The 25360-nt window shown below is 38.5% G+C and overlaps 2 protein-coding genes across 12 annotated transcripts in view; one reads left to right on the top strand and one right to left on the bottom strand.

Moving 5' to 3' along the window:
* TMEM165 (transmembrane protein 165) overlaps nucleotides 1–5448 on the top strand; it is a 29966-nt gene extending 24518 nt beyond the window's left edge. Inside the window, exons 5-6 of the mRNA XM_054484924.2 lie at nucleotides 3817–3922; nucleotides 4655–5448. Of these exons, the coding sequence (XP_054340899.1) occupies nucleotides 3817–3922; nucleotides 4655–4731 (183 nt within the window). The 3' untranslated portion in view covers nucleotides 4732–5448. The remainder of the gene's footprint in view (nucleotides 1–3816; nucleotides 3923–4654) is intronic.
* A 1732-nt stretch (nucleotides 5449–7180) lies between these two features.
* Nucleotides 7181–25360, bottom strand: part of CLOCK (clock circadian regulator) — a 121955-nt gene continuing 103775 nt past the window's right edge. For 10 of the 11 annotated variants that reach the window (XM_063664548.1, XM_054484429.2, XM_063664547.1 and 7 more), the window contains 5 exons: nucleotides 23894–24046; nucleotides 22943–23152; nucleotides 21690–21892; nucleotides 17545–17800; nucleotides 7181–14886 (listed from right to left, as the gene is read on the bottom strand). In XM_063664548.1, the coding sequence (XP_063520618.1) occupies nucleotides 14707–14886; nucleotides 17545–17800; nucleotides 21690–21892; nucleotides 22943–23152; nucleotides 23894–24046 (1002 nt within the window). In that variant the 3' untranslated portion in view covers nucleotides 7181–14706. The remainder of the gene's footprint in view (nucleotides 14887–17544; nucleotides 17801–21689; nucleotides 21893–22942; nucleotides 23153–23893; nucleotides 24047–25360) is intronic. The other variant, XM_063664551.1, reaches the window with a different exon arrangement.

Raw genomic sequence — 25360 nt, 5'->3', positions numbered from 1 at the left:
TTGTTGGTAATTTTTCTTATGAACCATGCAGTTGTCTAGTTCAGGCCATTTTAGTATGCAGTTTTATCTTTGCTTCCAACATGATTTAATGTTCCCAAATTGGATTTCATATAATCCTAGTGTCCTTTGAGACTTGAATTGGTTCTAGGCCAAAAAAGGGTGAGGGGGAAGGAAGAAATTCAGAGTCAAATTTGGCAAATAATATATCCCTGGTGTTTTGTTTTTTCTTTTTAAGACTCGGGCCGGGTGTGGTGGCTCACGCGTTTAATCCCAGCACTTTGGGAGGCTAAGGTGGGCAGGTCACCTGAGGCCAGGAGTTCGAGACCAGCCTGGCCAACATGGCGAAAAATACAAAAATTATCCGGGCGTGGTGGCACATGCCTGTAGTCCTAGCTACTCGGGAGGCTGAGGCAGGAGAATCTCTTGAACCCGGGTGAGCCGAGATCGCGCCACTGCACTCCACTTTGGGCGACAGAGCTAGCTAGATTCCATCTCAAAAAAAAAAAAAAAAAAACGACGACTCAGTATACAAATAAAGACTGAAAAATCCTGTATTAAAGCAACTAGTTAAATACTAGTTTATTTTACTTAATCTAGTGAATTTTTAAATATTTTCTTTCTTTTTTTTTTTTTTTTGAGATAGGGTCTGGCTCTGTCAACCAGGCTGGAGTGCAGTGGCACAATCTCAGCTCACCTCAACGTCCACCTCCTGGGCTCAAGCTGTCCTCCCACCTCAGCCTTCCGAGTCTGGGACTACAGGTTCCCACCACCACGCCTGGCTAATTTTGTATTTTTTGTAGAGATGGGGTTTTGCCATGTTGCCCAGGCTGATCTCAAACTCCTGAGCTCAAGCAATCTGCCCACCTTGGCCTCCCAAAGTGCTGAGATTACGCCCAGCCTAAATATTACTTTCAAATAGAACCATCTTCGTGGGTAGCAGTTTATAATACACAAGTAGAATTTGGGAAATGTAGTCCCAGTCTTCCATTCTTCACAGTGGATGCTTCAGCCAGTTTCCTGTCTCTGCACACACACTGCCCGACAGCGGGCTTTCTCTTCTTCAGAGCAGCAGCAGTTCCCTTTCTTCATTCCCACCCATCACAGTGGCAGCCCCCTCTGCCTTCCTGTATTCTGAATCCCACCCTTATAATATGCTTAGATTTCGCCTTTCTCCCAGCCATTTTGTGAGCAGTGTTTCTGTGTACCAATTTTTTCTCATCCTTTAAAAAGAAAAAAAAAAGCCCCTTTTTTCAATTCTACATCGCAAATCCCACTCTTTCCCTCCTGCAGTGTCAGAGGGCTTGGCTGTGATGGGAATAAGCCTTGGCTCTGTTCTCCTTGCATACTTAGCCCATGGGAACCCAATTTCTGGCCTCACCAGGAACGTTGTTGTGCTTTGAGCTCCCCGTGGCCTTCGATGGTGCCTCCGTTGGTCCTTACAAGAGGTGATTGGCTGGCCACCTCACTTGCTTTCTCCTGTGGACCCTTCTTTCTCTGTCCTTCCTTGAATGCTGCCTTTGTCCCTCATGATTATGCCTTCAACATTCTTCTCTTTCTGCTTTCTCTATAACAGGGTTATTGACTCTTTTTTTTGAGAGTCTTGCTCTGTCACCCAGGCTGGAGTGTGGTGGCACAATCTTGGCTTGCTGCAACCTCTGCTTCCTGGGTTCAAGCGATTCTTCTGCCTCAGCCTCCCGAGTAGCTGGGATTAGAGACATGTGCCACCAAGCCTGGCTAGTTTTTGTATTTTTAGTAAAGACGGGGTTTCACCATGTTGTCCAGCCTGGTCTCAAACTCCCAACCTCAGGTGATCTGCCTGCCTCGGCCTCCCAAAGTGGTGAGATTACATGTGTGAACCGTCTGCCCACCCTGATTCAACTGACTCTTAACTTTAAAAATCACATTGGTCTTACCATAGTTCATCCAAAGAATTGTGGAAGAGAAACTAGGGTGTCATGCTTGATTTTTTTTTTTTTTGAGATGGAGTCTCACTCTGTCACCCAGGCTGGAGTGCAGTGGCACGATCTCAGCTCACTGCAACCTCAACCTCCTGGATTCAAGCCAGTTCTCCTGCCTCAGCCTGCCCAGTAGTTGGAACTACAGGTGCCTGCCACCACACCCGGCTAATTTTTTGTATTTTTAGTAGAGACGGAGTTTCACCATGTTTCAGTCTCCTGACCTTGTGATCCGCCCTCCTCGGCCTCCCAAAGTGCTGGGATTACAGGCGTGAGCCACTGCACCCAGCCAATTTTTCTTTTTTTAATAAGAGATGGGAGTCTTGCTTTGTCACCCAGGATGGAATTTGTAGCATAGTAGTATGATCATAGCTCACTGTAGCTTCAAACTCAGGCTCAAGTGATCCTCTCATCTCAGCCTCCTGAATAGCTGGAACTACATGCATGAACCACTGCACCATTATTTTATTTTTAAGAGACAGGATCTCGCTGTACTTCTCAGGCTAGTCTTGAACTCCTGGCCTCAAGTGATCCTTCTGCCTTAGCCTCCTGAGTGGCTGGCTCCACTATGCTTGGCTCTGATATTTTTCCATAAAGCCTATCATTCATTTATCATGGAGGTATGTTAATTTTGCCTTCTTAATTTCTCTCAAATTCACCTGCTCTTTGCCTACGGTCATCTACCCTGATCTGGGGCAATGCAGTTTCTTCCCAGCGCTGTTGCTGTAGCATCGCAGTGGATCACCCTTCCTTTAGTCTTGTTCCCCTCTGGTTCTTTCTCTCCACTAGACTTTAAAAATTTTTTGAGATAGGGTCTTGCTTTGTTGCCCAGGATGGAGAACAATCACAGCTCACTGCAGCCACGACTTCCTGGGCTCAAATGATCCTCCCACCTCAGCCTCCCGAGCAGCTGGGACCACTTGTGCTTGCTAGGATGCCTGGCTAATTTTTAATTTTTTTGTAGAGATGAGGTCTCACTATGTTGCCTAGGCTAGTCTCAAACTGCCAGGCTCAAGCAATCCTCTTGCTTCAAACCTCCCAAAGTGTTGGGATTACAGGCATGAGCCACTGTACCTGGCCTAGTGGACTTCTAAAGCATAAATCTGTTCTGTTACTTTCCAGCTAAAAACTAACAAGTGTCTGAGGACACAGTTTAAACTCCAAGATGATAGGGTCCTCCCTGACCTGGGCTCCCACCTACCCTCATGACCTCCTTTTGTGAAATGCTGAAGGGCTCTGCAGCTGGTTGTCTGGTACTGCTGGCCTCTGCTTTCTATTTACATGTTCCTTCTCCCACAAAAATCACATTCTCACTACCCCCTGCTCATTCTTCAGGGCTGTCTTCTGGGAAACTTTTACTAAATACCCCTCTCCCCCTAATCTGAGTGCCTGCTTTGCTCAGGTAGCATGTGTTCACTGGATAAATCCTTGGTTCCTGGCACTGAGGCAGGGTTTCTGTTCCCAGGAAGCAGAGGCATACTATTCTGTAAAGGATTGACTGAGTTTCTCATAATACCAAGCAGTACCTGAGGGAACGGATGTCTAGCTTAAAATCCTCCCTAGCACTTGTCATAGCAGTGCTACGTATTGACTGTGAAGGAAGTTTAATAACTGCTGAAAGGTTCGATTAGCTTTATTTCATCAGGATTTTATTTCAACTTTTAGGTCTAGTCTTAAGTATAACTGGTACGTATTCCTTCAAGCAGCCATTACACCTTTCATAAATTTATACACCTGCATTTTTATAACTATTATACTTTTTAATCGTTGGCCACCATTTTTAATGCTTCTGAATTGTTACGGTTCTCAAGCAGCAGTTGTCACCTTGGTTTTGAATTAATGCTGTGACGCTTGCTTCCAGGACCCCTATGGTGTAGCCGTGGGTGGAACTGTGGGGCACTGCCTGTGCACGGGATTGGCAGTAATTGGAGGAAGAATGATAGCACAGAAAATCTCTGTCAGAACTGGTAAGTTTTGAAAATTACAAATCAGATAACATTGTAGAATCACTGAGAGATTAAAGGGTGTTAGCTTTGATTATTTAAATTTCTGCTGCTGAAGTATACTTGGTTTTTGTAATTACCTACCATCTCTTATAGAGGTATTACTTCTGGTATTGCAAATACGGACTTTTTTCACCTGTGTAGAAGTTAGCAAAATACAAGGTCATTTTTATTGAATTCATAGTTGCTTCTTAACATATTATCTTAGTAAAACAATTGTCATTTGGAAGTATGAGAAGTTTTTGGCTCTAAAAATGTGTCTTACAAGACTGGAATCATGTGGAGACCATATGTACTGATTCTGCTGAGTATGTCCTGTGAAGCCACAGTTAGGTCTAGAGATGGAAGAATTGTCTCTTTGCTAGTCAGAAGACTTGAACATTTTCTTTTATGACTGGATTTTAACATGAGTTATAGTTCTACTGTTGCTTGCCAGCACTGCCTGGATTTAATACAATCCTGTCATTTCTCAAAACAGTGCTGGAGAAAAACCTGATTCTTAGTGTTCACAGTCAAGCATGTTAAGTATTGTTCCTTGCTATGTAAAAGGGGTTGAAGTGATTCTAATTTGTTTTCAAGGTTAGTTTAATAGATTGGAAGAATAATTGGCTGCCTCATCGGCTCCCTTTTCATTTTGTACAGTATCAAGGTATAGGAATTTTGCTGTATTTGACTTTTTTTCTCTCTCTCTTCCAGTGACAATCATAGGAGGCATCGTTTTTTTGGCGTTTGCATTTTCTGCACTATTTATAAGCCCTGATTCTGGTTTTTAACAAGCTGTTTGCTCATCTGTATTTAGTTTAAAATAGGTAATATTATCTTTCTGTACATAGTGTACATTACAACTAAAAGTGATGGAAAAATACTGTATTTTGTAGCACTGATTTTGTGAGTTTGACCCATTATTATGTCTGAGATATACTCATTGATTCTATTTGTAACAAGGAGTTTTAAAAGAAACCTGACTTCTAAGTTTTTCTTCTCTCCAGCATAATTATGTTAATATGGTCCTCATTTTTCTTTTGGTGCAGAACCGTTGTACAGTGGGGTCTACCATGCAATTTTCTTTCAGCACTGACCCCTTGTTAAGGAATACAAATTTTCTCCTTCATCACTTAGGTGTTTTAAGATGTTTACCTTAAAGCTTTTCTTGGGGAAAGAATGAATTAATTTCTATTTCTTAAAACATTTCCCTGAGCCAGTAAGCAGTAGTTTAATCATTGGTCTTTTCAAAATTAGGTGTTTAAAAAAAGAGACATATATGATATTACTGTTATATCAATAACATGGCACAACAAGAACTGTCTGCCAGGTCATTCTTCCTCTTTTTTTTTTAATTGGGTAGGACACCCAATATAAAAACAGTCAATATTTGACAATGTGGAATTACCAAATTAAAAGAGAATACTATGAATGTATTCATATTTTTTCTATATTGAATAAACAATGTAACATAGATAACAATATAAATAAAAGTGGTATGACCAGTGCTTGTTTTTCCTTGTGTGTCGTATACAATTATCAGTATTGATAGGCCAATTTCTAAAGCTGATGTAAAAACACTAACATATTAAATATTTGAGATACTTGAGATACGCCTAAAGTAGCTAAACAGGAGCCAGGCATTGTTCGAAAGCACTGTCGTCACCCTTACAGTTCTGTGAGGTAGTAGGTACTAATATAAGGTTAAGAAAGAAAAAAATTCACTCACCAAAGGTTACATGGTAGTCACACCAGGCTGTTTAATTCCAGAGCCTAACGTCATTCATTATGCTAAGACTACCTCATTTTTTCATAGCAACTTCAGTCGTCACCGTCGTTTGAGTATATTCTGATTTGACTATTACTTCACCCAAGTAGCATAACAGCTGCTTTCTCTCAGCCTTTTATATTCTAGAATCATATGCAGTAACATTCCCATTAATAGCCTCACTAAATTGAAGGACAATTCTACAGAAACATCCATGTTATTTGTGTGAGGTATAATAGGAGACCCAGAGCAATTCAGGTTTATGAGCTACTACAAAGGTCCACAATGTAGTTTGCAATTTGAAGAGATTGCGAAAGAACCCAGTTAATCATCCAGCACTGTAGGACGCAGCAATTGTCCTACATGGTAACTCTGTGAGGAAGATAGCTACTACTGTGGAGATCTTAAAGAGGGGTTTTCAGCTAAAAAGTAGCTTTTAAATGCCAAGTTAGTTAGAAGTAGCACATGTTGGTGAAAAAGGTCATATTATTTGTAGTTCTCTGCTATAGGAAGTATAAAAGGGTAGAAAACAATGTCTGTGGATTAAGATAAACTCTGTGGTTAGACAGTCTATATTGCCTTAGTAGATTATTATTATAAAGAAAGAGTGAGGAATTGTAACTAGTATTTTTTTTTTTTTTTTTTTGAGAGAGTCTCTGTTGCCCAGGCTGGAGTGCAGTGGCGTGATCTTTGCTCACTGCAACTTCCACCGCCCGGGTTCAAGCAGTTCTCCTGCCTCTCAGCCTCCCGAGTAGCTGGGATGACAGGCGTGCACCACCATGCCTGGCTAATTTTTTGTAGTAGAGATGGAGTTTCGCCATGCTGGCCAGGCTGGTCTCAAACTCCTGACCTTGTGATCCGCCCGCCTCAGCCTCCCAAAGCGCCGGGATTACAGGCGTGAGCCACCGTGCTTGGCCTACTAATACGTTTTGTTTTGAGACAGTCTCACTCTGTCACCTGGGCTGGAATGCAGTGGCGCAATCTCAGCTCACTGCAACCTCCACCTCCTGAGTTCAAGCAGTTCTGCCTCAGCCTCCCAAGTTGCAGGGATTACAGGCGCCTGCCACCACGCCCGGCTAATTTTTTGTATTTTCAATAGAGACAGGGTTTTACCATGTTGGCCAGGCTGGTCTTGAACTCCTGACCTTAGGTGATCCACCCACCTCAGCCTCCCAAAATGCTAGTATTACAGGCGTGAGCCACCGCGCCCAGCCGTTTTTTCTAATAACAGAAAAGACTATTCCTCGTAGAGAGTAGCTGGCACCATCATCGCCTAACCTCAGGTTCAGGTAGCTTGGTCCCATTACTAGCTTCATATGCGAATAACAACAGCATCGCATTCTGAGGCGCCACAATCTTGTAGCAGGACATAATTCCTCTGAGAATTTGTTGGTCAGACCTAAGCTACAAGGTAAAAATCGCTACTGCAATTAGGCTCCATTGTTGAATGAAAGAAAGGGAAATGTCATTGATAGTGATCTTAAAATATTTAATAGTCTTTCTTTAAAATCCAAAATGTGATTCTTACAAGTTATGTGCCACATGAAGCAGGTGTTATTTTTTGAGAAATGCAGGTGATACTGAAAAACATAGCACTGAGGTATTTTTTATTTTTAAAATGGAAGGAAACAAAGTCTGGATCTAATTATTTTTACATTTACAAAAACTGCTACTGCTTGGCTCTTTTGCTATACGTTTAGGTTCTGAATACATGACAAGAGTATGGGAAAGAGCAGAATAATAGTACACGCAGTTTTAAAAGCTATGCACATCATAACCTGGGATAATGATTACACAGCAAGAGGCCTGAGTGGAGGTAGGCTAACAACACATTTTGACTTTCTCCTCAAAGGATAGCTTTGAAAAATAAGTGTAACCAATTGTTACACCAAATTAAAATGGCAATATTAAATCGGTAACAAAACGATCCACATTTTATACAATATTGTATTTCCAAACATACATAGGTCATGAAAATCAGAGAACCTAATATAGCACCGTTGAAACCATTCATTATCCTTCATGCGTGTATGCAATTCAGAATTTCGGCAGAAGACAACAAATGGAAAATGTCAGTTTCATTTCTATAAATCAATTTGGATTTCAATTAAATCTTTGCCTTAGTAAAGGGTATTCTTATCTCAAGATCAATTAGCCGTTTTTAGCTCCACCGTTTTGGAAGTAAAAATGATGGGCTACATCTACTTTTTAATTTAAAACCAAGAACCAAGCAGTAAGGACAGCAATGTCAACAATATCACATTGAGAACCACACAGAACATTATAAAGAATTTGGTGCATGTTTTAACAACTACCAACTGATGTTAACAATGAAAAATTTACAAAGGTAAAACTTTTTTTTTGCACTGACTGGTTTCAATACAGCACTGAATTTAACTCATCTTTGGGCTTCAATCTTTACACAGAGTGAATATGAAAGTGCCATACTGAGGCCTTCCCCAACTTACACCATAGTAAAGATTTCAAAATCATTCCAGTATGGTCTGAATGATAACTGTTCTGGCTGACACATCTTTTTTTTTTTTTTTTTTTTTTTTTAAAAAAAAAACATTTCCTGGCCAATTTTTTTGCTTGAAGATGATTGTCTGGTTATACAAGACATCAATCTGAAGGGTAACAACTTATTTTAACTTAACTACTGGCGTAATCATTGCCAGCAGTGAACTTACACTAGTCCAAGCCAACTCAAAAACACACATTATAAACATTTGAAAGTCATTTTTAGAAGCGATGTCACAGTTTGTTTCCTAAGAAATGTAATAGCTTTTATTTGAAAACGTATCTTCAGTTTAACCCTCCGAGTTAAGAAATATTTTTTAGATCATTAAATTCAATTGTGGTTGACGTGCTTTAACTACCATTCTCTAAGTTGTGTGCTATACCTAGCCTGTGGGACTCCATAGCTTCTCTGAGTCCTAAAGTGGAGGATTCTGTTCCAATGCATGTGAGCAAGAAGGATCCTCAAATGTCTAGGCTTCCAATATTCCAACACTGCTTTACTGGGCAGTGCTGTGTATGGAAGTTTTGTTTTGTTTTCAAAGGAACACGTAACATGACACCATATTAAAGACAGCCAACATTTTTTTGTAGAAGTTTACAGCCTGTATACATTATTCCACCAAATTTAAGAACTTTAAATGGATTTTAATATGGATATGATAATGACAGCCATTAAAAGAGATTTCTTTTATTAACATTTCCCCAAATGAGCAAAATAGAGGCATCATGTGCCATTGGTTCTGTCATACTGGCCTTTGGCTGTGTTGGGGAAGTAATCACACAAAAAGTGCCCATAAAACAGAGAAGGCAGCAAGTGAAACTAGAAAAAGGTTGGAACTGTATGAATCAGACTTGAAAGGAGTTATTTTTAAAATTCTTTCTTAGATGACTTGAGGAGGGAAGTGCAGGGGCATCTGGAGTTGGCCCCTCCACTGCCGTCCTGAAGTAAAGTAGATTCAGACTGTCCGTAAAGATTATCATGAGAGTTGGTGACTGCACCCCAAATCAGAGCCAGTTCTCTAAGAAGAATATGGTGCAAAACAAAACAAACCACAAATTAAATACATGACACCGAAATCACTTTGATGAGAGAACAGAACACACAGATATTTTAAAATATAAATAAATACATTTAGCCATTTTTATTCAAGAACCCCAGAGAACTGCTTTAAAAGCAATTGCTTCTTTGAACCCCTTTCTAAATTCTTTCATAAATACTTACTAGTTTGATTGTCACTTAATGCAGCACCTCAGTGTTTGCTGGTGGTGGTGATGGAATTTCACTTAATTGTCTCTCCATAAACTATATCCTATTCCACTAAATAATGTTTCCCTGAGGAAACCCAGGCAGCTTACAAAATACTGTTAAACACTCACAACAAAACCTGCAGAGTATTTTATTTAAGAAAAACAAGGAATGTAGTGTTATGACATAGGGGGAAAAAACTATGCAAAACAGTCACATGGAAAGAAAGTATTTTAATTTTTAAAATCCAAGTTTGCTTAATTTCTTGTGAACTGTTCAACACTGTTTTAAATATCCTGAATAACTGTGCCAACAAAATTCATCCCCAGTGTTTCCACAAGAGACATTAAAATTAAAGACCAAATTATACTATTTTTTTCCTTTAACCAAAGTAGTCTTTTTCTCAGTCCTTTTTGTGCAAAAATATTACAAGAGCAATTCAAATGGAAATGCTGAAATGACATGCCAACATTTCAGGGCACATTTAAAACACTCAGAATGATTCTTGAAATTATTATATTCTAAAATATTACTAGCGATCACTTTTAGATTAGTTCTGTACATCTACTCACACGGATGCAATTTTCCTAGACCTCTGAAAAATAAACAGGCTCATTGGTCTCTTTTGGTGTCCACACAATAGGCAAGATAGGTTTATAATAGTGTTTAAATCAAACTAGGCATCTACAATCTCTTGACTCCACCACATTCAAAACAAAAGTCAAAGTTCATTTGGCTATCTTGAAATCACTCCCATAAACCAACTACGGTTCACTGGACCTAAACATTTCTCAGAAATGTGTCATTTTATATAATTTCACCTAAGTAAGTGATGATTTGGGGATCCTTTAGAAATGGTTAACGCCGAAGAATAAACTTTATCAAAATGAGTAATTGCAATAAAGTGCTTGTTACATTTCAAAATGATGCTTTTAGACTGTGGTTTGTTGTTTTAAAAGTGTGTGCTATTCCTTCCGTAAAGGATCCCCAGGCATGAGAGTTGGGTTTTCTCACCTGTCTCATAAAGCAGCAGCACTATCTTTTGGTAGGCTGACAATAGGCACATTACCCATGCGGATGAGGCTATACTAGTGCTATGGCAAAAGGGGAAGTAAATTAGAAAAGTGGGAGACATGTAGAGGGTTCCTATTATACTCATAGTTATATACAAATATATTAAATATACTATAAAAATAGTCGATTCTATTCCTTTGCAATTACTTCAGAAGCTCCTTTTAGAAGAAAGCTCACCCAATCCAAACTTAAAAGGTTCTCTTTCTCCAAACACTTAAAATGGCAAGTGCCTTTGTGCTGTTTCTTCTCTACCATTCAAAAATTCCAATCAGCTTGTCCTGGCTAGAAAGACTCACTCAGCAACATTAATATCCAGTGTTTACCCCCTTCCAACAGGGACTCCCGTGGGACTAAGACAGGGCCACAGGTAATTGGAAAGGTTATAGACTTGAATGCGTTTTACACAAATATTCATCAACAAACTTTCAATTACCAAAGAAACGGAAAAAAGCAGAAATACTAAAGTAAAATGCTATTTGCATTCCACTTTTAAAAAGTTTGCCTCAATGTAGTGGAAACATCTGAAAACATGTTGAGTAATATCCAGTTTAAAAGAATTTTCACTTGTCTGCGTAGAGTACTATTTTAAGGATCCCTTTCTAAGGCTTCCTGAACAAGGGTTCTTCTCCCTTCAACAATGCTCTTGATGGAGCTGGACTGCTTCAGTGCTCCTAGCGTCAAGCAGACTGCTTTAAGGCAATGACCAACAACTATAGCACTTCTGAAGAATCCAAACATTTTCACTATTTTGCACTGAATATTCTATAACAAACTATTCCAAATCACTGGCATCTTGTTATTACTATTCCATTCCTAAGTCAGATATAAATGACAAAGGAGAGCACAGCACCGTCAAGTTACCCCCAGAATTTGGGATGCTCGAAGGCTAGACTGTAGTATTTACTCACGTGCTACCTGCATCTCCCATACTTGTTCCTCCAATATTTTCCATTCAAAAAATGAAGTACTTTTTAAGTGTCTGGGTTCTGGTTTGACACCACTCTGAGGAGCAGCTTTATTAACCCTTGTAGTTCTCACTTGCATTTGTTAAACAATACTGACTCCCCCAAAACTATGATAACTGCAAGTCCAGAGCACAGTAACTGCAGAGTAGCTAGCATTTTTCCTGAAACTCAATAGTTTCTTACCTAAAACGTACCACCCAGAATAAGTGTTTTTAAGAAAGATGAATACCTGTGAGAGTAAAGCAGAGGGAAGACTTTTTATTTTTATTTTTTTTAAGCTGGAAGGTGTTTCTATTTGCTATCTTTAAATGCTATAGATTTGGGATTTGAACTAACAGCTTTGGCTATAGAAATGAATGAAGAACAGACACTGCTGAATCTTCATTTGAATGCTCAAGTTTCATGGGGCAGGGTGGGGGGCGGGATAGCTTTGCAACCCAAATTTAAGAGAATCAGGAGGAAAACAAAGCAGCAAAGAGGCAGCTGGTGCTTACTGCCTCTTCCACTACTACGCTTCAGACTGAAAGAAAAGCAGCTAGCTGCTCCTTTAAATTAGCAATGGTTAATTCTAAGCAGGAAAAGAGCTGCGAAGAGCAGTAAGAATCATAAAGGAAAATTTTAATTTTTTTCCCCGACTATTTGTGGAGATGGGAAATAATTGAAGGGGCTGGAGTAGGACAATGTGAGTAAACAGTTTAGACGTTTACCTGGGGCTTGTCTTATGCTTTGTTGCTGTCAACCTAAGTAGTACTCACAGTTCACCATTTTTAAGTGTGGTATGTAGAGGACAGGCCTCAATATAATAGTTCTTCATATCTTTTGTTAGCTAAATCCATATCACTAGGTATTGCCAATAAATAAATGAGGCACAACTCAGACATATATGGAATGGCATAAGGTCAAGAAAGGCAATTTGAAAGGGGAGAAGAACAATGCTATTGCCATATTCCACAACATCCCCCTTGTCTGTGTACATATGCTCAGGTACATACATATTCTGACAACTATTCTTGATATTCATGGGAATGTGGGAAATCTATACTGGATGGTCATTTAGCTAGAAGAGCTCCTTGATATGTTAATTACTGATTGGTATCTAGTTGCACTTCTTTTGTAGAAGGGTAAGTACCAATTTTCTTTGGTTGTTTTTTCAACATTAATGTTCAAAGTAATTGTAGCCAGGTACAATTTTCTGCAGAAAGACAAAGTATACGCCTTAAGGACAACAGCAAAGCAGAGGACAGAGAAGTCTTAAGAACTGGCTTAGCATTCCCCTGACCTGTTTACCTAGCAATTCTGCATTAGGTTAATTTTCATTGTTCAGAACCTTTTCTGTTTTAACAACCTCAACTCTGTTACACATTTTCTTTTGAGGTCAACTTTGATTTATTACACTTGTCCTCTCCTCCCTTTCCTCAGTAATAACATTTTTTATATTCTAATAACGTATTTTCTACTAATCCTCTTGTTCACTGTAAATTTCATTAATACCATAAAATCTATAAAATGTTTTTAAAATGTATGTAACTTGTATTGGAATTTATTACTTTTAGAATATGATATTGCCAAAGGAAATCTTAGTTCACGTTTACAAGGCATGTGAGTTACAATATTCTAACGTTGTAGTGAAGGCATAGTCAAATCCCTACCCCTTCTTTTTTCTTTGTAGGAATATCAAGATCATATTGAGCAAATATTTCTGGTAAATTCTTAAATGACTAACTTTAAAGAAAAATGCTGATTTAGGAAACAATTTTAGGATCACATTAATAACTATGATAGTGTTAGGTTGTCATCTTTTATTTCTAAATTATTTGTACCTCCAGTCCAAGAGACTGATAGCAGTCTTCAAAGGAACTTAGTAGGAGACTAATAATGACACTGACACCCACATGCTGTTAAAGGTACTAAGGTTTCAAAACTGCTACGGAAACCGGACAATGACTTCAAGATGGTGAGTTATCACCTGAATTAAAATCAAGGCACTATGGGGTTTTTTCCCCTCAAATAACCCTGAATTATTTCTGACTAAAAGAAGCATTGAAATTGTGAAGGATAATAAAAAATATTTCAACAAATCCCAAAAGTTAAAATTCCCATGATTGAGAATGTTAAAAAGTGCCTAAGATGTTTTGTGTGCAAATTTTACCTCTATAACTGAAACATTCTTGAAATTACTTTCAGGCTTGTTGAAAACCGTTTACGCAAATATTTCCAACTATGAACTATAACAAAATATGCAATCAAAACTCCCAACCACCTAAAATAAAGCAGTGCAAATCCTATTTTCAAACATAATTGAAAAATAATGAAATGAGGGATATTTCTGAATAACTTGAAAATCCTGTTGTATCAATAATTTAACCTGAAAAAAAAAAATCCGTTCCCAGCAGCACATCATACCTCACTGAACAAACTGTGACATCACAGCCAAAGTATGAACAAAAAAACTTGTGCCCCGGAAAAGTGAACAGAACACTACTGTGTTGTAAACAAAAGGAAAGACAGAGGATGGATCAGTTTGCACGTGGTGTCAGAATCTCAGGAAAGGTGCTCATACCTGTAAGGAAGAGAGAACGCTTTCATGCAGCATACAAAATGTTTTGCTTTCTCTCCTTTTATCTAGACATATACATATTTTTACATCATCTGTACATAGAGAATTTGAACCCACACAACATTCTGAAAGTAATTACTGTTCCATCATTATCTGAAAAGGGAGAGGGGTTGGGGGAGGGGGTCGCTACCAAGTCTACTGGACTGTCTTCATGGCATCACTGTGAGCAAACCCCTGACATGGCAGTGGTATGTCCTCTGTAACACTTGATAAGAGGCACAGAACCACTAAAAGTTACTAACATCATTAGTGCCTTTCTGATTCCCTGGAGGTCATTTCATAGCTGAGCTTCTTAACATTTGGCAATATATTCTTTTTCCATCAAAAAATATCCAGGCACCTAAAACACTGTCAGAACTGGCTATGCCCCTATGATCACCTCCTGCTGGCTGGTATTTAATGTACATCTGTAGCACTAGGCAGCATTTTCTCTGCCAACTAATTCCAGGAACTAGAACACTCAATACTGCATCTCATGAAACTGCTGGAACTTTCCCTCCTTTCCTCAGGTCATTTGAGTAACTCTTAATGGGCCATCCCCTTCCTCCCTTGATGTCAGAGAGGAAGCACCATGTGCTACTGTGGTTGAACCTTGGAAGGGTCGGGCAAGCTGTCAGTCCTATGCCGGCTGAGTTGCTGCTGTTGCTGAGACTGATGTTGCTGGTGATGTGACTGAGGGAAGGTGCTCTGTTGTAGAGGAAATGCAGCAGAGAGAATGAGTTGAGTTGAGGGATTCCCATGGAGCAACCTAGAAGTCTAAAAAACAAATGGATTATGCAGCATTGCTTTACTCCCTTTATGGCACCCACATAAGATTTACTCACACTCTCCCCTGTCCATAGGGACAAAATCCTTAAAATTCTACATAATGCATATCACTTTCACTCTCTGGTTTAAAAATTCTAATTTGGAAAATGCTTATGAGGCCTTCCCTCTTTCTGAAAGTATGAGAGAGTTTCATTTTTTTAAAGGAATCTGAGCTGCAGATTTTATGATACAGAAAGCAATCTGTATCTTGAGCCAAATCACACATGTTCTTTCACTTTATGTCCTAAAGACCCATATTTTAAATTATAAAATTTGAGCATAGTCATGACTATATGAAACACAAATACTGTGAAGCCAGACAATGCCTTCTGCACACAGGTTCGCTCGGCTGGTTGGAGCAGCACAGTTCAGTGGCCAGGAGTGTGGGCCCTGAGGTAGACTGAACGGTTCAAACTTGGGCTGCCCACTTACCACATGTGTGACCTGGGCAAGCTGTTTACTTCTCTGGGCCTCAGTTTCTTTCTTTAGAAAATAGGAATAACAGTGCCTACCACATTGGGTTCTTAATAAAGATTAAATATTATTTAAAAGCATCATAAATATGAAGGCAAAGTTGCAGCCTTAGGTCCAATAAGCAGCAGTGTGGTATAAAGACAGACAAAACAAAACAAAACGAAAAAAGGCACAGGATTTGCAGACAGAAGCCCTGCATTTGAGTTTTGCTCTGCCATTTACATAAGTAAGCTGTGTGACTTTGGGCAAGACTCAAATATATAAGCCTCTGTTCCTTTCACCAAATTTTTACTTCTGACATGCTGTTCATTAATGTAAAACTCTCAGATACAAAAAATCGTTAACGGAAAGAAAGTGAATTTTTACAATGAAAGTCCTTTCCCCATTACTGACAGTACAACTTGATGCAGGGTTCTTAATTTCAAAATGGAGCTGTGGTGGGCAATTTTTGCAAATGTATATGAAAGAAACATGCACAAACACACACAAAAAAGAGCAAATCCCTGACAAACCTTAAAGACTACTACGCTGTCAAGGACTTTCAGAGGTTTCTTTCTCTCTTTGTTATTAGGAAAAGCTGTGTAAGGCAAAGACTTCAGGATACTTATGAGCCTTATAAGATTACAACAGGAGCATGTTTTAAAACTAGGTATTACATAATTTAAAAAAGCCAAATTGTGTATTTATTACCTACATACAAGTGTATTTATGAGGGGTATTGCCTATCTTATTTCTTTGTGGGTCCTATGTCTTTGGGATGCCTTTTTTTTTTTTTTTGAGAATGTTTATTCTTTTAAGGGCCTTTGTTCCTTGACATACTTAGAAGACTGAGATGTTAAGGCAGGTCCTCTCCTTTTTTCAGCTTATGCTTAATTCTCATTGGATACATTTTCCCTACATAATAATTTAGAACTTGTTTTGTTATTTATTTGTAATAGTAGCTACCCCAGTTAGGTCTGCAGCATAGGCTTAAGGTCTAAGAGACTGTATGACTCTCAGATATTTAGGCAACTAGCCTGTTTTAGTTTTCTACATCACAAAGACAAGGATTATATTTGGACCAGGACACAAAGGGTGACAAATTAAGACTATATTTATGCCTGAATATAGAGTACGATAATCACATCACATGTTATATAACTCAGAAATTGATGATAAGGGCCCGGCCTAGATGAAGTGGTCTCTAGTACACATCCAGACTAGCCTACATTCAAAATTGCTCCAGCTAGGCCAGAAGGGGAAAAGGTAGATTTCTAGTGAGGATCCTGAGGTCCAGATAAGGATTTTGTTCATTTCTCTGCTGAGGATCTTGCCTAGTGACTTTCTTCTGTATCCTATAGATAAGGAGAGCCTGTCTGATTAATCTACATGATATCTGTGTCTATATTTTGGCTAATCCAAGTGTCTATTACATTTGTCAATACAGCGGTCACAAATAACAGCTAGCTATGTGCCTTGTCTTGTATTCAGTGATTTACAAGCATTATTAATCCATGAGGTATCAACTATTATGACCTCCACTTTACACGTGACGTTTAGCAAGAGTAAGCAACCTGCCAAAGGTCACGCAGTACGTGGTGCAGCAGTGACTCAACCCCAGGGCAGCTAGACTTTACAGCCCAAGTTCTTAGCTATACATATACTTAGCTCATAGATATACTACACCTCCATGGTTTTTCTCCTGATATTAATTTACAACTGAAAAATTTTAATAAGATTGAATTCAACAAAATAATTTAAGGTAACACCTATACTAGTAAAAAGAAATCCCTGCTCTGTACAGAGTAGAGTTTATGGTTGGCTAGAAAAAGGAGGAAAGAGGTGCTTGCTTAAGTTCCAGAAACTCTAGCCAGAGACTGAGAAAACAGGTGGGCAGGAAGTAGGCCACTCACTCTATCCAGCAGTTTTGATAACTGGGTATGCCCAATGGCAGGTCTAAAGTCTTCCAACGACTGGGCAAGGGAAGAAAAAAAATCGCCAACCAGGACAAGCTTTCTATCTTTGTAGAGATTTAAACTGTACAATAAGCTTTTGTGAATTTTTCACATCACTCACAAAGCTGTTCACTTAATGCTTAATTTCATTACATGAAAGTAAATGAGTTTGAAGCAGCTTCCCCATGGGGAGAATTACCTGTAAAAATTGTTGCGGTGGCTGGGTCAGCTGAGCCTGAGATGGTTGCTGAACTGAAGTGAGCTGCTGCTCCTGGGAGCTCTGCTGCTGCTGCTGCTGAGTTACTGACAATGTCTGTGACTGTTGCTGTTGTGTAGCAAAAGTAGGATATGCAGTCACCACCTGGCCCATGAGCATAGTACTAGGTACCATGACTGCCCCACAAGCTACAGGAGCAGTCACTAATTTGGTCACAAGTTGTTGACCTTGAGAAAACCTGTTAGAAGAAAGAAGGAAAAAAATTGGAGTCCAAAGTACAAGGTATACATCATAAAAGGCAGTGGAGTAAATACTTACCTAAGATAATACCCAATGACACTGCCAGTTTAGTTTTTCAAGGTCTGTATATTCCTACTTTGTTTCATTTTAAAAGATTCCCTTTGGTATAACAGTAAAACAAAAAATTCATACAGCAAGATCAATGTATAACAAAAATACAAAACGTTTTTGGATATCCACATTCAAAAGAATAAAGTTAGATCCTTACCTCACATCATAGACAAAGATTAACTTGAAATGGATCAAAGACCAAAACATAAGAGCTACTGCTATAAAACTCTTAGAAGAAAACATAGGGGAAAAGCTTCATGACACTGGATTTAGCAATAATTAGCAGCTGGAATTAGCAATAATTTCTTGGATATGATACCAAAAGTACAGGCAACAAAAGAACAGATAAACAGATAAACTGGACTGTATCAAATTAAAAATCTTGTGAATCAAGGGCACTATCAACAGAGTAAAAAGGTAACTCTCCCATCCCACAGATGGAAGAAAATATCTGCATATCATCTTTCTGATAAGGGATTAATAACCAGAATGTCTAAGAGCTCCTTCAACTCACCAACAATCAACCCGATTAAAAGAACAGGCAAAGGTCAAACTTGAACAAACACTTCTCCAAAGAAGATACACAAATGGCTAATAAGCACATGAAAAGGTACTCAACATCACTAATCATTAGGGAAATACAAATCAAAACCACAACAAGAAGCTACTTTATACCCATCAGGATGGCTATTATAAAAAACAAACAACAATAGAAAATGACCAGTGTTGGCAAGCAAGTAGAGAAACCTTGTGCAGTGCTGGTGGGAATGTAAAAATGGTGCAGCCACTATGGAAAACAGTATGCAGTTCCTCAAAAATTTACTATAGGATTACTATATGAAGGAATTCCACTTCTGCTTATATACCCCCCAAAATGAAAGCAGGGACTCAAAGAGATATTTGTACACCCATAATCATAAGCAGCGTTATTCCCAGGAGCCAAAAAGTGGAAGTAACCCAAGACTCCACTGACAGATGGAATGAATAAGCAAAACATAGTAGAGTGGAATATTACTTAGCCTTAAAAAGGAAAGAAATTCTGACAACTGTTGTAACATAGATGAACCCTGAGAATATTATCCTAAGTGAAATATGCCATTCACAAAAGGACAAATACTGTATGATTCCATTTATATGAGGTACTTAGACTAGTCCAATTTACAGGGACAGAAAGTAGAATGGTGGTTGGGGAGAGAAGAATGGGGACTTGTATAATGGGTATGGAGTTTCTGTTTGGGAAGATGAATAAAGTTCTGGAAATGGTTAGGGCAGATGGTAACAATCGTACTCAATGACAATGAACTGTATACTTTAAAATGGTTAACATGGTAACTTTTATGTCATTTGTATTTTTCCACAATAAAAATTTTTTTAATCTATAAGAAAAAAACCTTTTTCTTTTTATAAAATTACTAGGTACTAGGGGAGTCAGATATATGTGGCACATGATTCATCTGCTACACTGGCACACAGTTCATGAATAAACAAAGCTATTATAATGTAATTTTTTAAACTCTAGGTTTATAGAAGAAATTTACACAAAATTGTATCCTATAAATTTAATTCAAAACCAAATGACATTCTACCAGTGAATAAAAACTCTCAATTTATAAATTTATCAACGCAGCATAGCGTCCTCTGTGCTAGAATTCATTAATTTTTCCTTCTTTCTCTGCTTCCTTTTGCTTTTTGAAATGAAAGAACAATAACACACAAAAAAATGATGCTTCTTTGTGGAACAATATTATTTCCATTTGCCTTTTCTGTGAGATGAAGTTAGTTTATAACATTGGTCATTACAGTGAGATATGACCCTAACGTACATGTGGCATGACATAACTGTACTTACAAACTGTTTAAAGTATGTAACAATATTACACTTAGTACAGATCTTGAAAATAAAATACTGTATTTTATATACTACACAACCAAATACTTTAATGTAAAACAAAAAAGAATTAAAATTGTCCATATTAAGAAAGTCCAAAGAAATAAGTAATATTTACAAAGTACACTTAGTCACAGAAGTACTAAGTGCTGATTTCTCCATAATCTTAAATGAAATTAATACCTGAATTAGCCCATGGCTCACTGGTAAATGTGATAAGAACATTTTCTTTAATCTGCTTTCGTGTAACTCACACTTCTGCAGCTTTGTATACTCTGGGCTTCCTCTGCCCAGAATGCCTCCCTAGACTCCGAGCCACACCCACACCCAAAGCCAAGCTAAAGTCTTGAAGAGTCAGGGCAAGTATCTCTGCCTTGGTGAAGCTTTCCTGATCACACCTTTATTCACCTGCTTGCCTCAACCCATGAAACTGCTTACAAAAACAAAACAAAACAAAACAAAAAACTGCTCACTTCCTCCTTTCTAAAGACCTCTGAAGTATTCATCACACCAAACAATTTATCTTTCTATTGCTTTTACTAGTTTGGTCTTTCCCTTGGGGAAGGGACGATGCCATGCTCATCTAGGTAGGCCTTCAAATGTTTGCTAAGATGTGGTTTCTGTCCCCCTCAAAAGACAGATGTTCAGGGAAACGCAACTTAAAACCACAATTAAATATCACCTTACCCAGCCAGACTGGCCATTACTAAAAAGTCAAAAAACAATAATGTTGGCACAGATGTGGTGAAAACACTTATACACTGCTGGTGGGAACGTGAGATTTCTCAAAGAACTAAAAGTAGATCTGCCATTTGATCCAGCAATCCCACTACTGGGTATCTACCCAAAGGAAAAGAGGTCACTGTATCAAAAAGACACCTGCATACATACGTCTAACACAGTACAATTCACAATTCCAAAGATATGGAATCAACCAAGTGCCCATCAACTAATGAGTGGAGAAAGAAAATATGGTATGTATACACCATGGACTACTACTCAGCCATAAAAAAAGAATAAAGTAATGCATTTTGCAGCAACTTGGATGGAGCTGGAGGCCATTATTCTAAGTGAAGTAACTCAGGAATGGAAAACCAAATACCATGTATTCTCACTTGTAAGTGGGAAATAAGCTATGGGTACAGCAAAGGCATACAGAGTGATATAACAGACTTTGGAGGAGGATGGTGGGGGTGAGGGATAAAAAACTACATATTGGATAGAATGTGCACTACTTGGGTGATCAGTGCACCAGAATAAGTCACAGATGGTTGTTTTTCCAGAGCAGTCCACAAAACCTTCCTGTAATACATGCTTAAGCACTCGAGCACTGAAATGAAGACACCAAGGTCTGTGTTCAGAGCTCCCTTCCTCATCACCTTAACTAGCTACAGATCCCTGGGCTAATTACTGAAAACTCACTTTTTTCTTATCTGGGAAATAAAAGGAGGCCCTCACGTACATTTTCTTTTAATAAATGACAATTTGAGATAATATATTTTGAGCATTTAACAAACTTAAAAAAGGTAAGCTACCCTAACCACTGTTACTACATGGAAATTCTCTAGCATCTATATTGAAAAGACAAAAGCTTCATAGTGACACAGAGCCTGTCATAAACCTTTTCTAACAGTGTGCTGTAGAATTTGTATTCTATAATATTTTGTAGCATATTTTTGGACAAGAAAAAAAATTTGTTGTTACCCTTTAATTATGAAGTCTTTAAACAATGAATACATTCTGTGTTTTTATTTCAAATTTAAGAACATTGGCTGCAGTGAGCATCTCATCAAAATCACATTAAAAAATTTGATTAAAAAATCAAATTATTGTTTTCTAATCAATCGGTTTACAATTTTCAAAATAACAAATGAAATATGACAACTACCTTATCTGCCTGTCCTGAGTGAATGTAGTTACTGCAGCACTCTGGGTGCTGTTTTGTGGCATACTAGATGGAATCTGGACCATGCTTCCGGCTGCAGGCTGAGAAATCACCATAGTGTTATACAGTGGGGCTGTAAGAGTGCTCTGTGTCTGACTGGGTAGAGATGTTTGCTGACTGTGCCCACTCAGTACATTTTGTTGACTCTGTTAAAAATAAAGAGAGATTTTATAGACAGATTAACTGAAAATAATTATTTGGGAAGTATGCTAGAATTCATCATTCTAACAATATGACAGAGAAAGAAGTGGCAGGATATATCACTCTGGGGGAAATATAACCACAAAGGAATGACTCGTGGTAACTGAGAATGAATTAGTCTTGAATATCTTGCTGGAAGGCAAGCTATGACTTTAGAAAGGAGTGTGATTGTAATAGAGATGATATAAAATATACCCAAAGAATTTCTGTTAAATGCCCAAAGTGAATGACTAATTAGTGGGCATTTTTCTATTTTTCATTTAAATCCTTGAGATTTATAGTCACAGATCTACAGTAATTACCAACATTTTCTGGAATATCCAATAAACCATTATGCCCTCTCCCCCAACAGTCTATTCTGCACATATGGGAACAGGCTTCCTGGTCAGCCTCTTGAGCAAATCATACCTTTTAAAATACAGAAATAGTCTAAGTTACAAGAACTTGGTATAACTACTAGACTACATCTTTAAGCAGATTGTGACATATTTTAAAGCTCAGCCAGGTGCAGTGGCTCACGCCTGTAATCCCAGCACTTTGGGAGGCTGAGGTGGGCGATCACCTGAGGTCAGGAGTTCGAGATCAGCCAGGCCAACATGGTGAAACCTCATCTCTACTAAAAATACAAAAATTAGCCTGGCGTGGTGGTGGGTGCCTTTAATGCCAGCTACTGGGGAGGTTGAGGCAGGAGAATCGCTTCAACCCAGGAGGCGGAGGTTGCAGTAAGCTAAGATCACGCCATTGCACTCCAGCCTGGGCAATAGGAGCAAAACTCCGTCACAAAAAAAAAAAAAAAAGAAAAAAAAAAGCTGAAAATATTTGATACTAATATGATTTGCACAAAATATTTTAAAAATCACTCTCAATACTATACTTTCTAAATGCTATTAAATTTTGAAATGATATTTTATCATTAGAGCTTTATTTCTGTTTCAGCTATAGTGTGCCTTCCAACCACTGATCACTCCATAGCCTGGTGTGCTCAGTAACATTACCTGAGTTGATGTACTCTGTAAAGTCTGTTGTTGTATCATGTGCTGAGTTGTGCCAATGTGTCCAGTATTCATCCCACTTTGAATCTGATTAGTAGGAACAACTTGGCCTTGCATATTTATAGGTGCAAGTTGCTGGATGTTAGATGAATTTCCAGAAGAAAGTTGAACGGAACCAAAATTCAACCCAGGATTTGATTGTTGCAAAAACATCTTTAAAAATAAAGATTATGTTAAAATGAGCTTTGTAGACTGAAAAGAAGAATGAGCATTAAAAAGAAGGCAAAATCAAGCTACAAAGTACGTTTAAAAAGCAAGTAACAAGGCTGTCACTTTGAAGAATTAGCAATAAATAAGTAGTCAATAAAATATGAAACTTTATATTCAATCTTTCAGTTATCTTAATTTTACCATGTTTCCAATTGTTAGAAAAAGTATAACTAGTGTTAGTCTGTGGACTGACAGCTCTGTATCACTTATCATTTATAATTTATAACATCAGACAGAAGTAGTTTTCACTCCAAGTTTCCCTTTACCAAAGTCATAGTCTCCTAGAGTGGTCCTGCTGGTTGGTCATACAAGACTAATTTGAATCATACATACTGGTATCTTAATAAAAATACTACTGATGATTGATTTATAAATTCTGTACCCAAGATGTACCTAAAACTTTATGTAAAATATAATTTTTATATTATGGATTCAAACTTACTAAAATTTGGACTGGTAAAAAAAGATGACTGGAGAAACAAGGATGTTGACAGAAATACCCTCAGAAATGAATTATCTTTAGAGACTGTAAGTATAATCATACTGAGTAGGTAACCAGTGAATATTTATTGAACTGAATTGATAAAACGTATCTCTTGCATCTCACTTTTAATTAAGAAAAGTTAATTTTCCTGGAAATCCAAAATGTGAATGGGATGCTTTGTATTCAAATATAACAATTACCTGCAGCCCCTGACCATGGACCATCTGAAGTTGTTCTTGAATTTTTCTTAGTTCTTCTTGTTGCCGATGAATATTTGCTTCTATCATGCGTGTCCGTTGTTCCAATTGGTCTTTCAGATGTTGCATGGCTCCTAATTGAGCTGAAAACTGAAACTAAAGTACCACGTATGGAAAAAGTGTAATATATTTTAGAATGACTTACTCCTTATAATTGCACAACGTGAAAAGTAAGCAGTATAACGTGAGTGAAGGATGTTATGCTACTTATGCCCCTTAGTTTCTAATCCACCCATCTTTGCTCTGCTTTGTAATATTGGACCTGGACCTTCAAAATATTTCTCCTTTGCCAGCAGGCACAAAGTTATCCACATCAGTAGGTGGTGCTGGAGGGACACTGCCAAGAAAGTGCTCAACTCCTGGTTCTGGTGCTTTTCCTTCTTGCTCTTATGTCAGGGTGCCAACGTGAAGCTTCCCAGTTAGCCTTGTCAGCTCCCCGGCAGGTGGCTTTCCAGCAAGTCTCAATGACATCCTAGTGGGCAGCTTCCCTGCAAGCTTTACCAGTATCCCAGCTGATGGCTTCCAGCTCTCTAGCTCTAATCTGTGGCATGTCAGTGAACTTCTCTATTATCCAGTTGCTATAGCCGCATTTGCCCCAAGAAGATCTGCATCTTAGCCTGGCATGGGGGAAGAGGAGGTTAGGAGCTTGTGGGGAGTCTTCTAAGTATGTTCCTTCCTTGGGTACTCTCCATCTACCTTACAGTTAGTGGTTGCTCTCTGCATCTGCTACTTCTATATATATATACATTTTTTTTTTTTTTTTTTTTTTGGAGACAGGATCTCACTCTGTCACCCAGGCTGGAAAGCAGTGGTGCGATCACGGCTCTCTACAGCCTTAACTTTCTGGGTTCAAGAGCTCCTCCCATCTCAGCCTCCCAAGTGGCTGGGACTACAGGCATGCACCACCACACCTGGCTAATATAAAAATATATTTTTTTGTAGAAATAGGGTCTTGCTATGTTGCCCATGCTGGTCTTGAACTCATTGGCTCAAGAAGTCCTCCTACTTCGGCCTTCCAAAGTGCTAAGAATACAGGCATGAGCCACCACACCCGGACTTATTCCTATATTCTTTAAGTTCTCTTTACTACTTTTAGGAGTTAATCCGTGTTACCAGTTAATAATTTTTTATATTATTCCTGTTCAAATTTCTGGTATGCTTCTGGCTTCTGACTGGATACTGACTGATTACACATATACCCTGGATTTACAAGACCTGAGCTCATACTGTGGCTACCACTTACTGGAAAAAAATTTAACTTTTTTTTTTTTTTTTTTTTTTTTTTTTTGAGACAGAGTCACCCAGGCTGGAACGCAGTGGTGTGATCACAGCTTATTGCAGCCTCAACCACCCAGGCTCAAGCAATCCTCCCACTTCAGCCTCCCAAGTGGCTGGGACTACAGGCATATG

This window comes from Pongo pygmaeus, chromosome 3, assembly GCF_028885625.2.
Source record: "Pongo pygmaeus isolate AG05252 chromosome 3, NHGRI_mPonPyg2-v2.0_pri, whole genome shotgun sequence".
Lineage (NCBI taxonomy): Eukaryota > Metazoa > Chordata > Mammalia > Primates > Hominidae > Pongo > Pongo pygmaeus.
The sequence above is the reverse complement of the archived record's forward strand: the minus strand, read 5'-3'. Positions and strand labels throughout refer to the sequence as shown.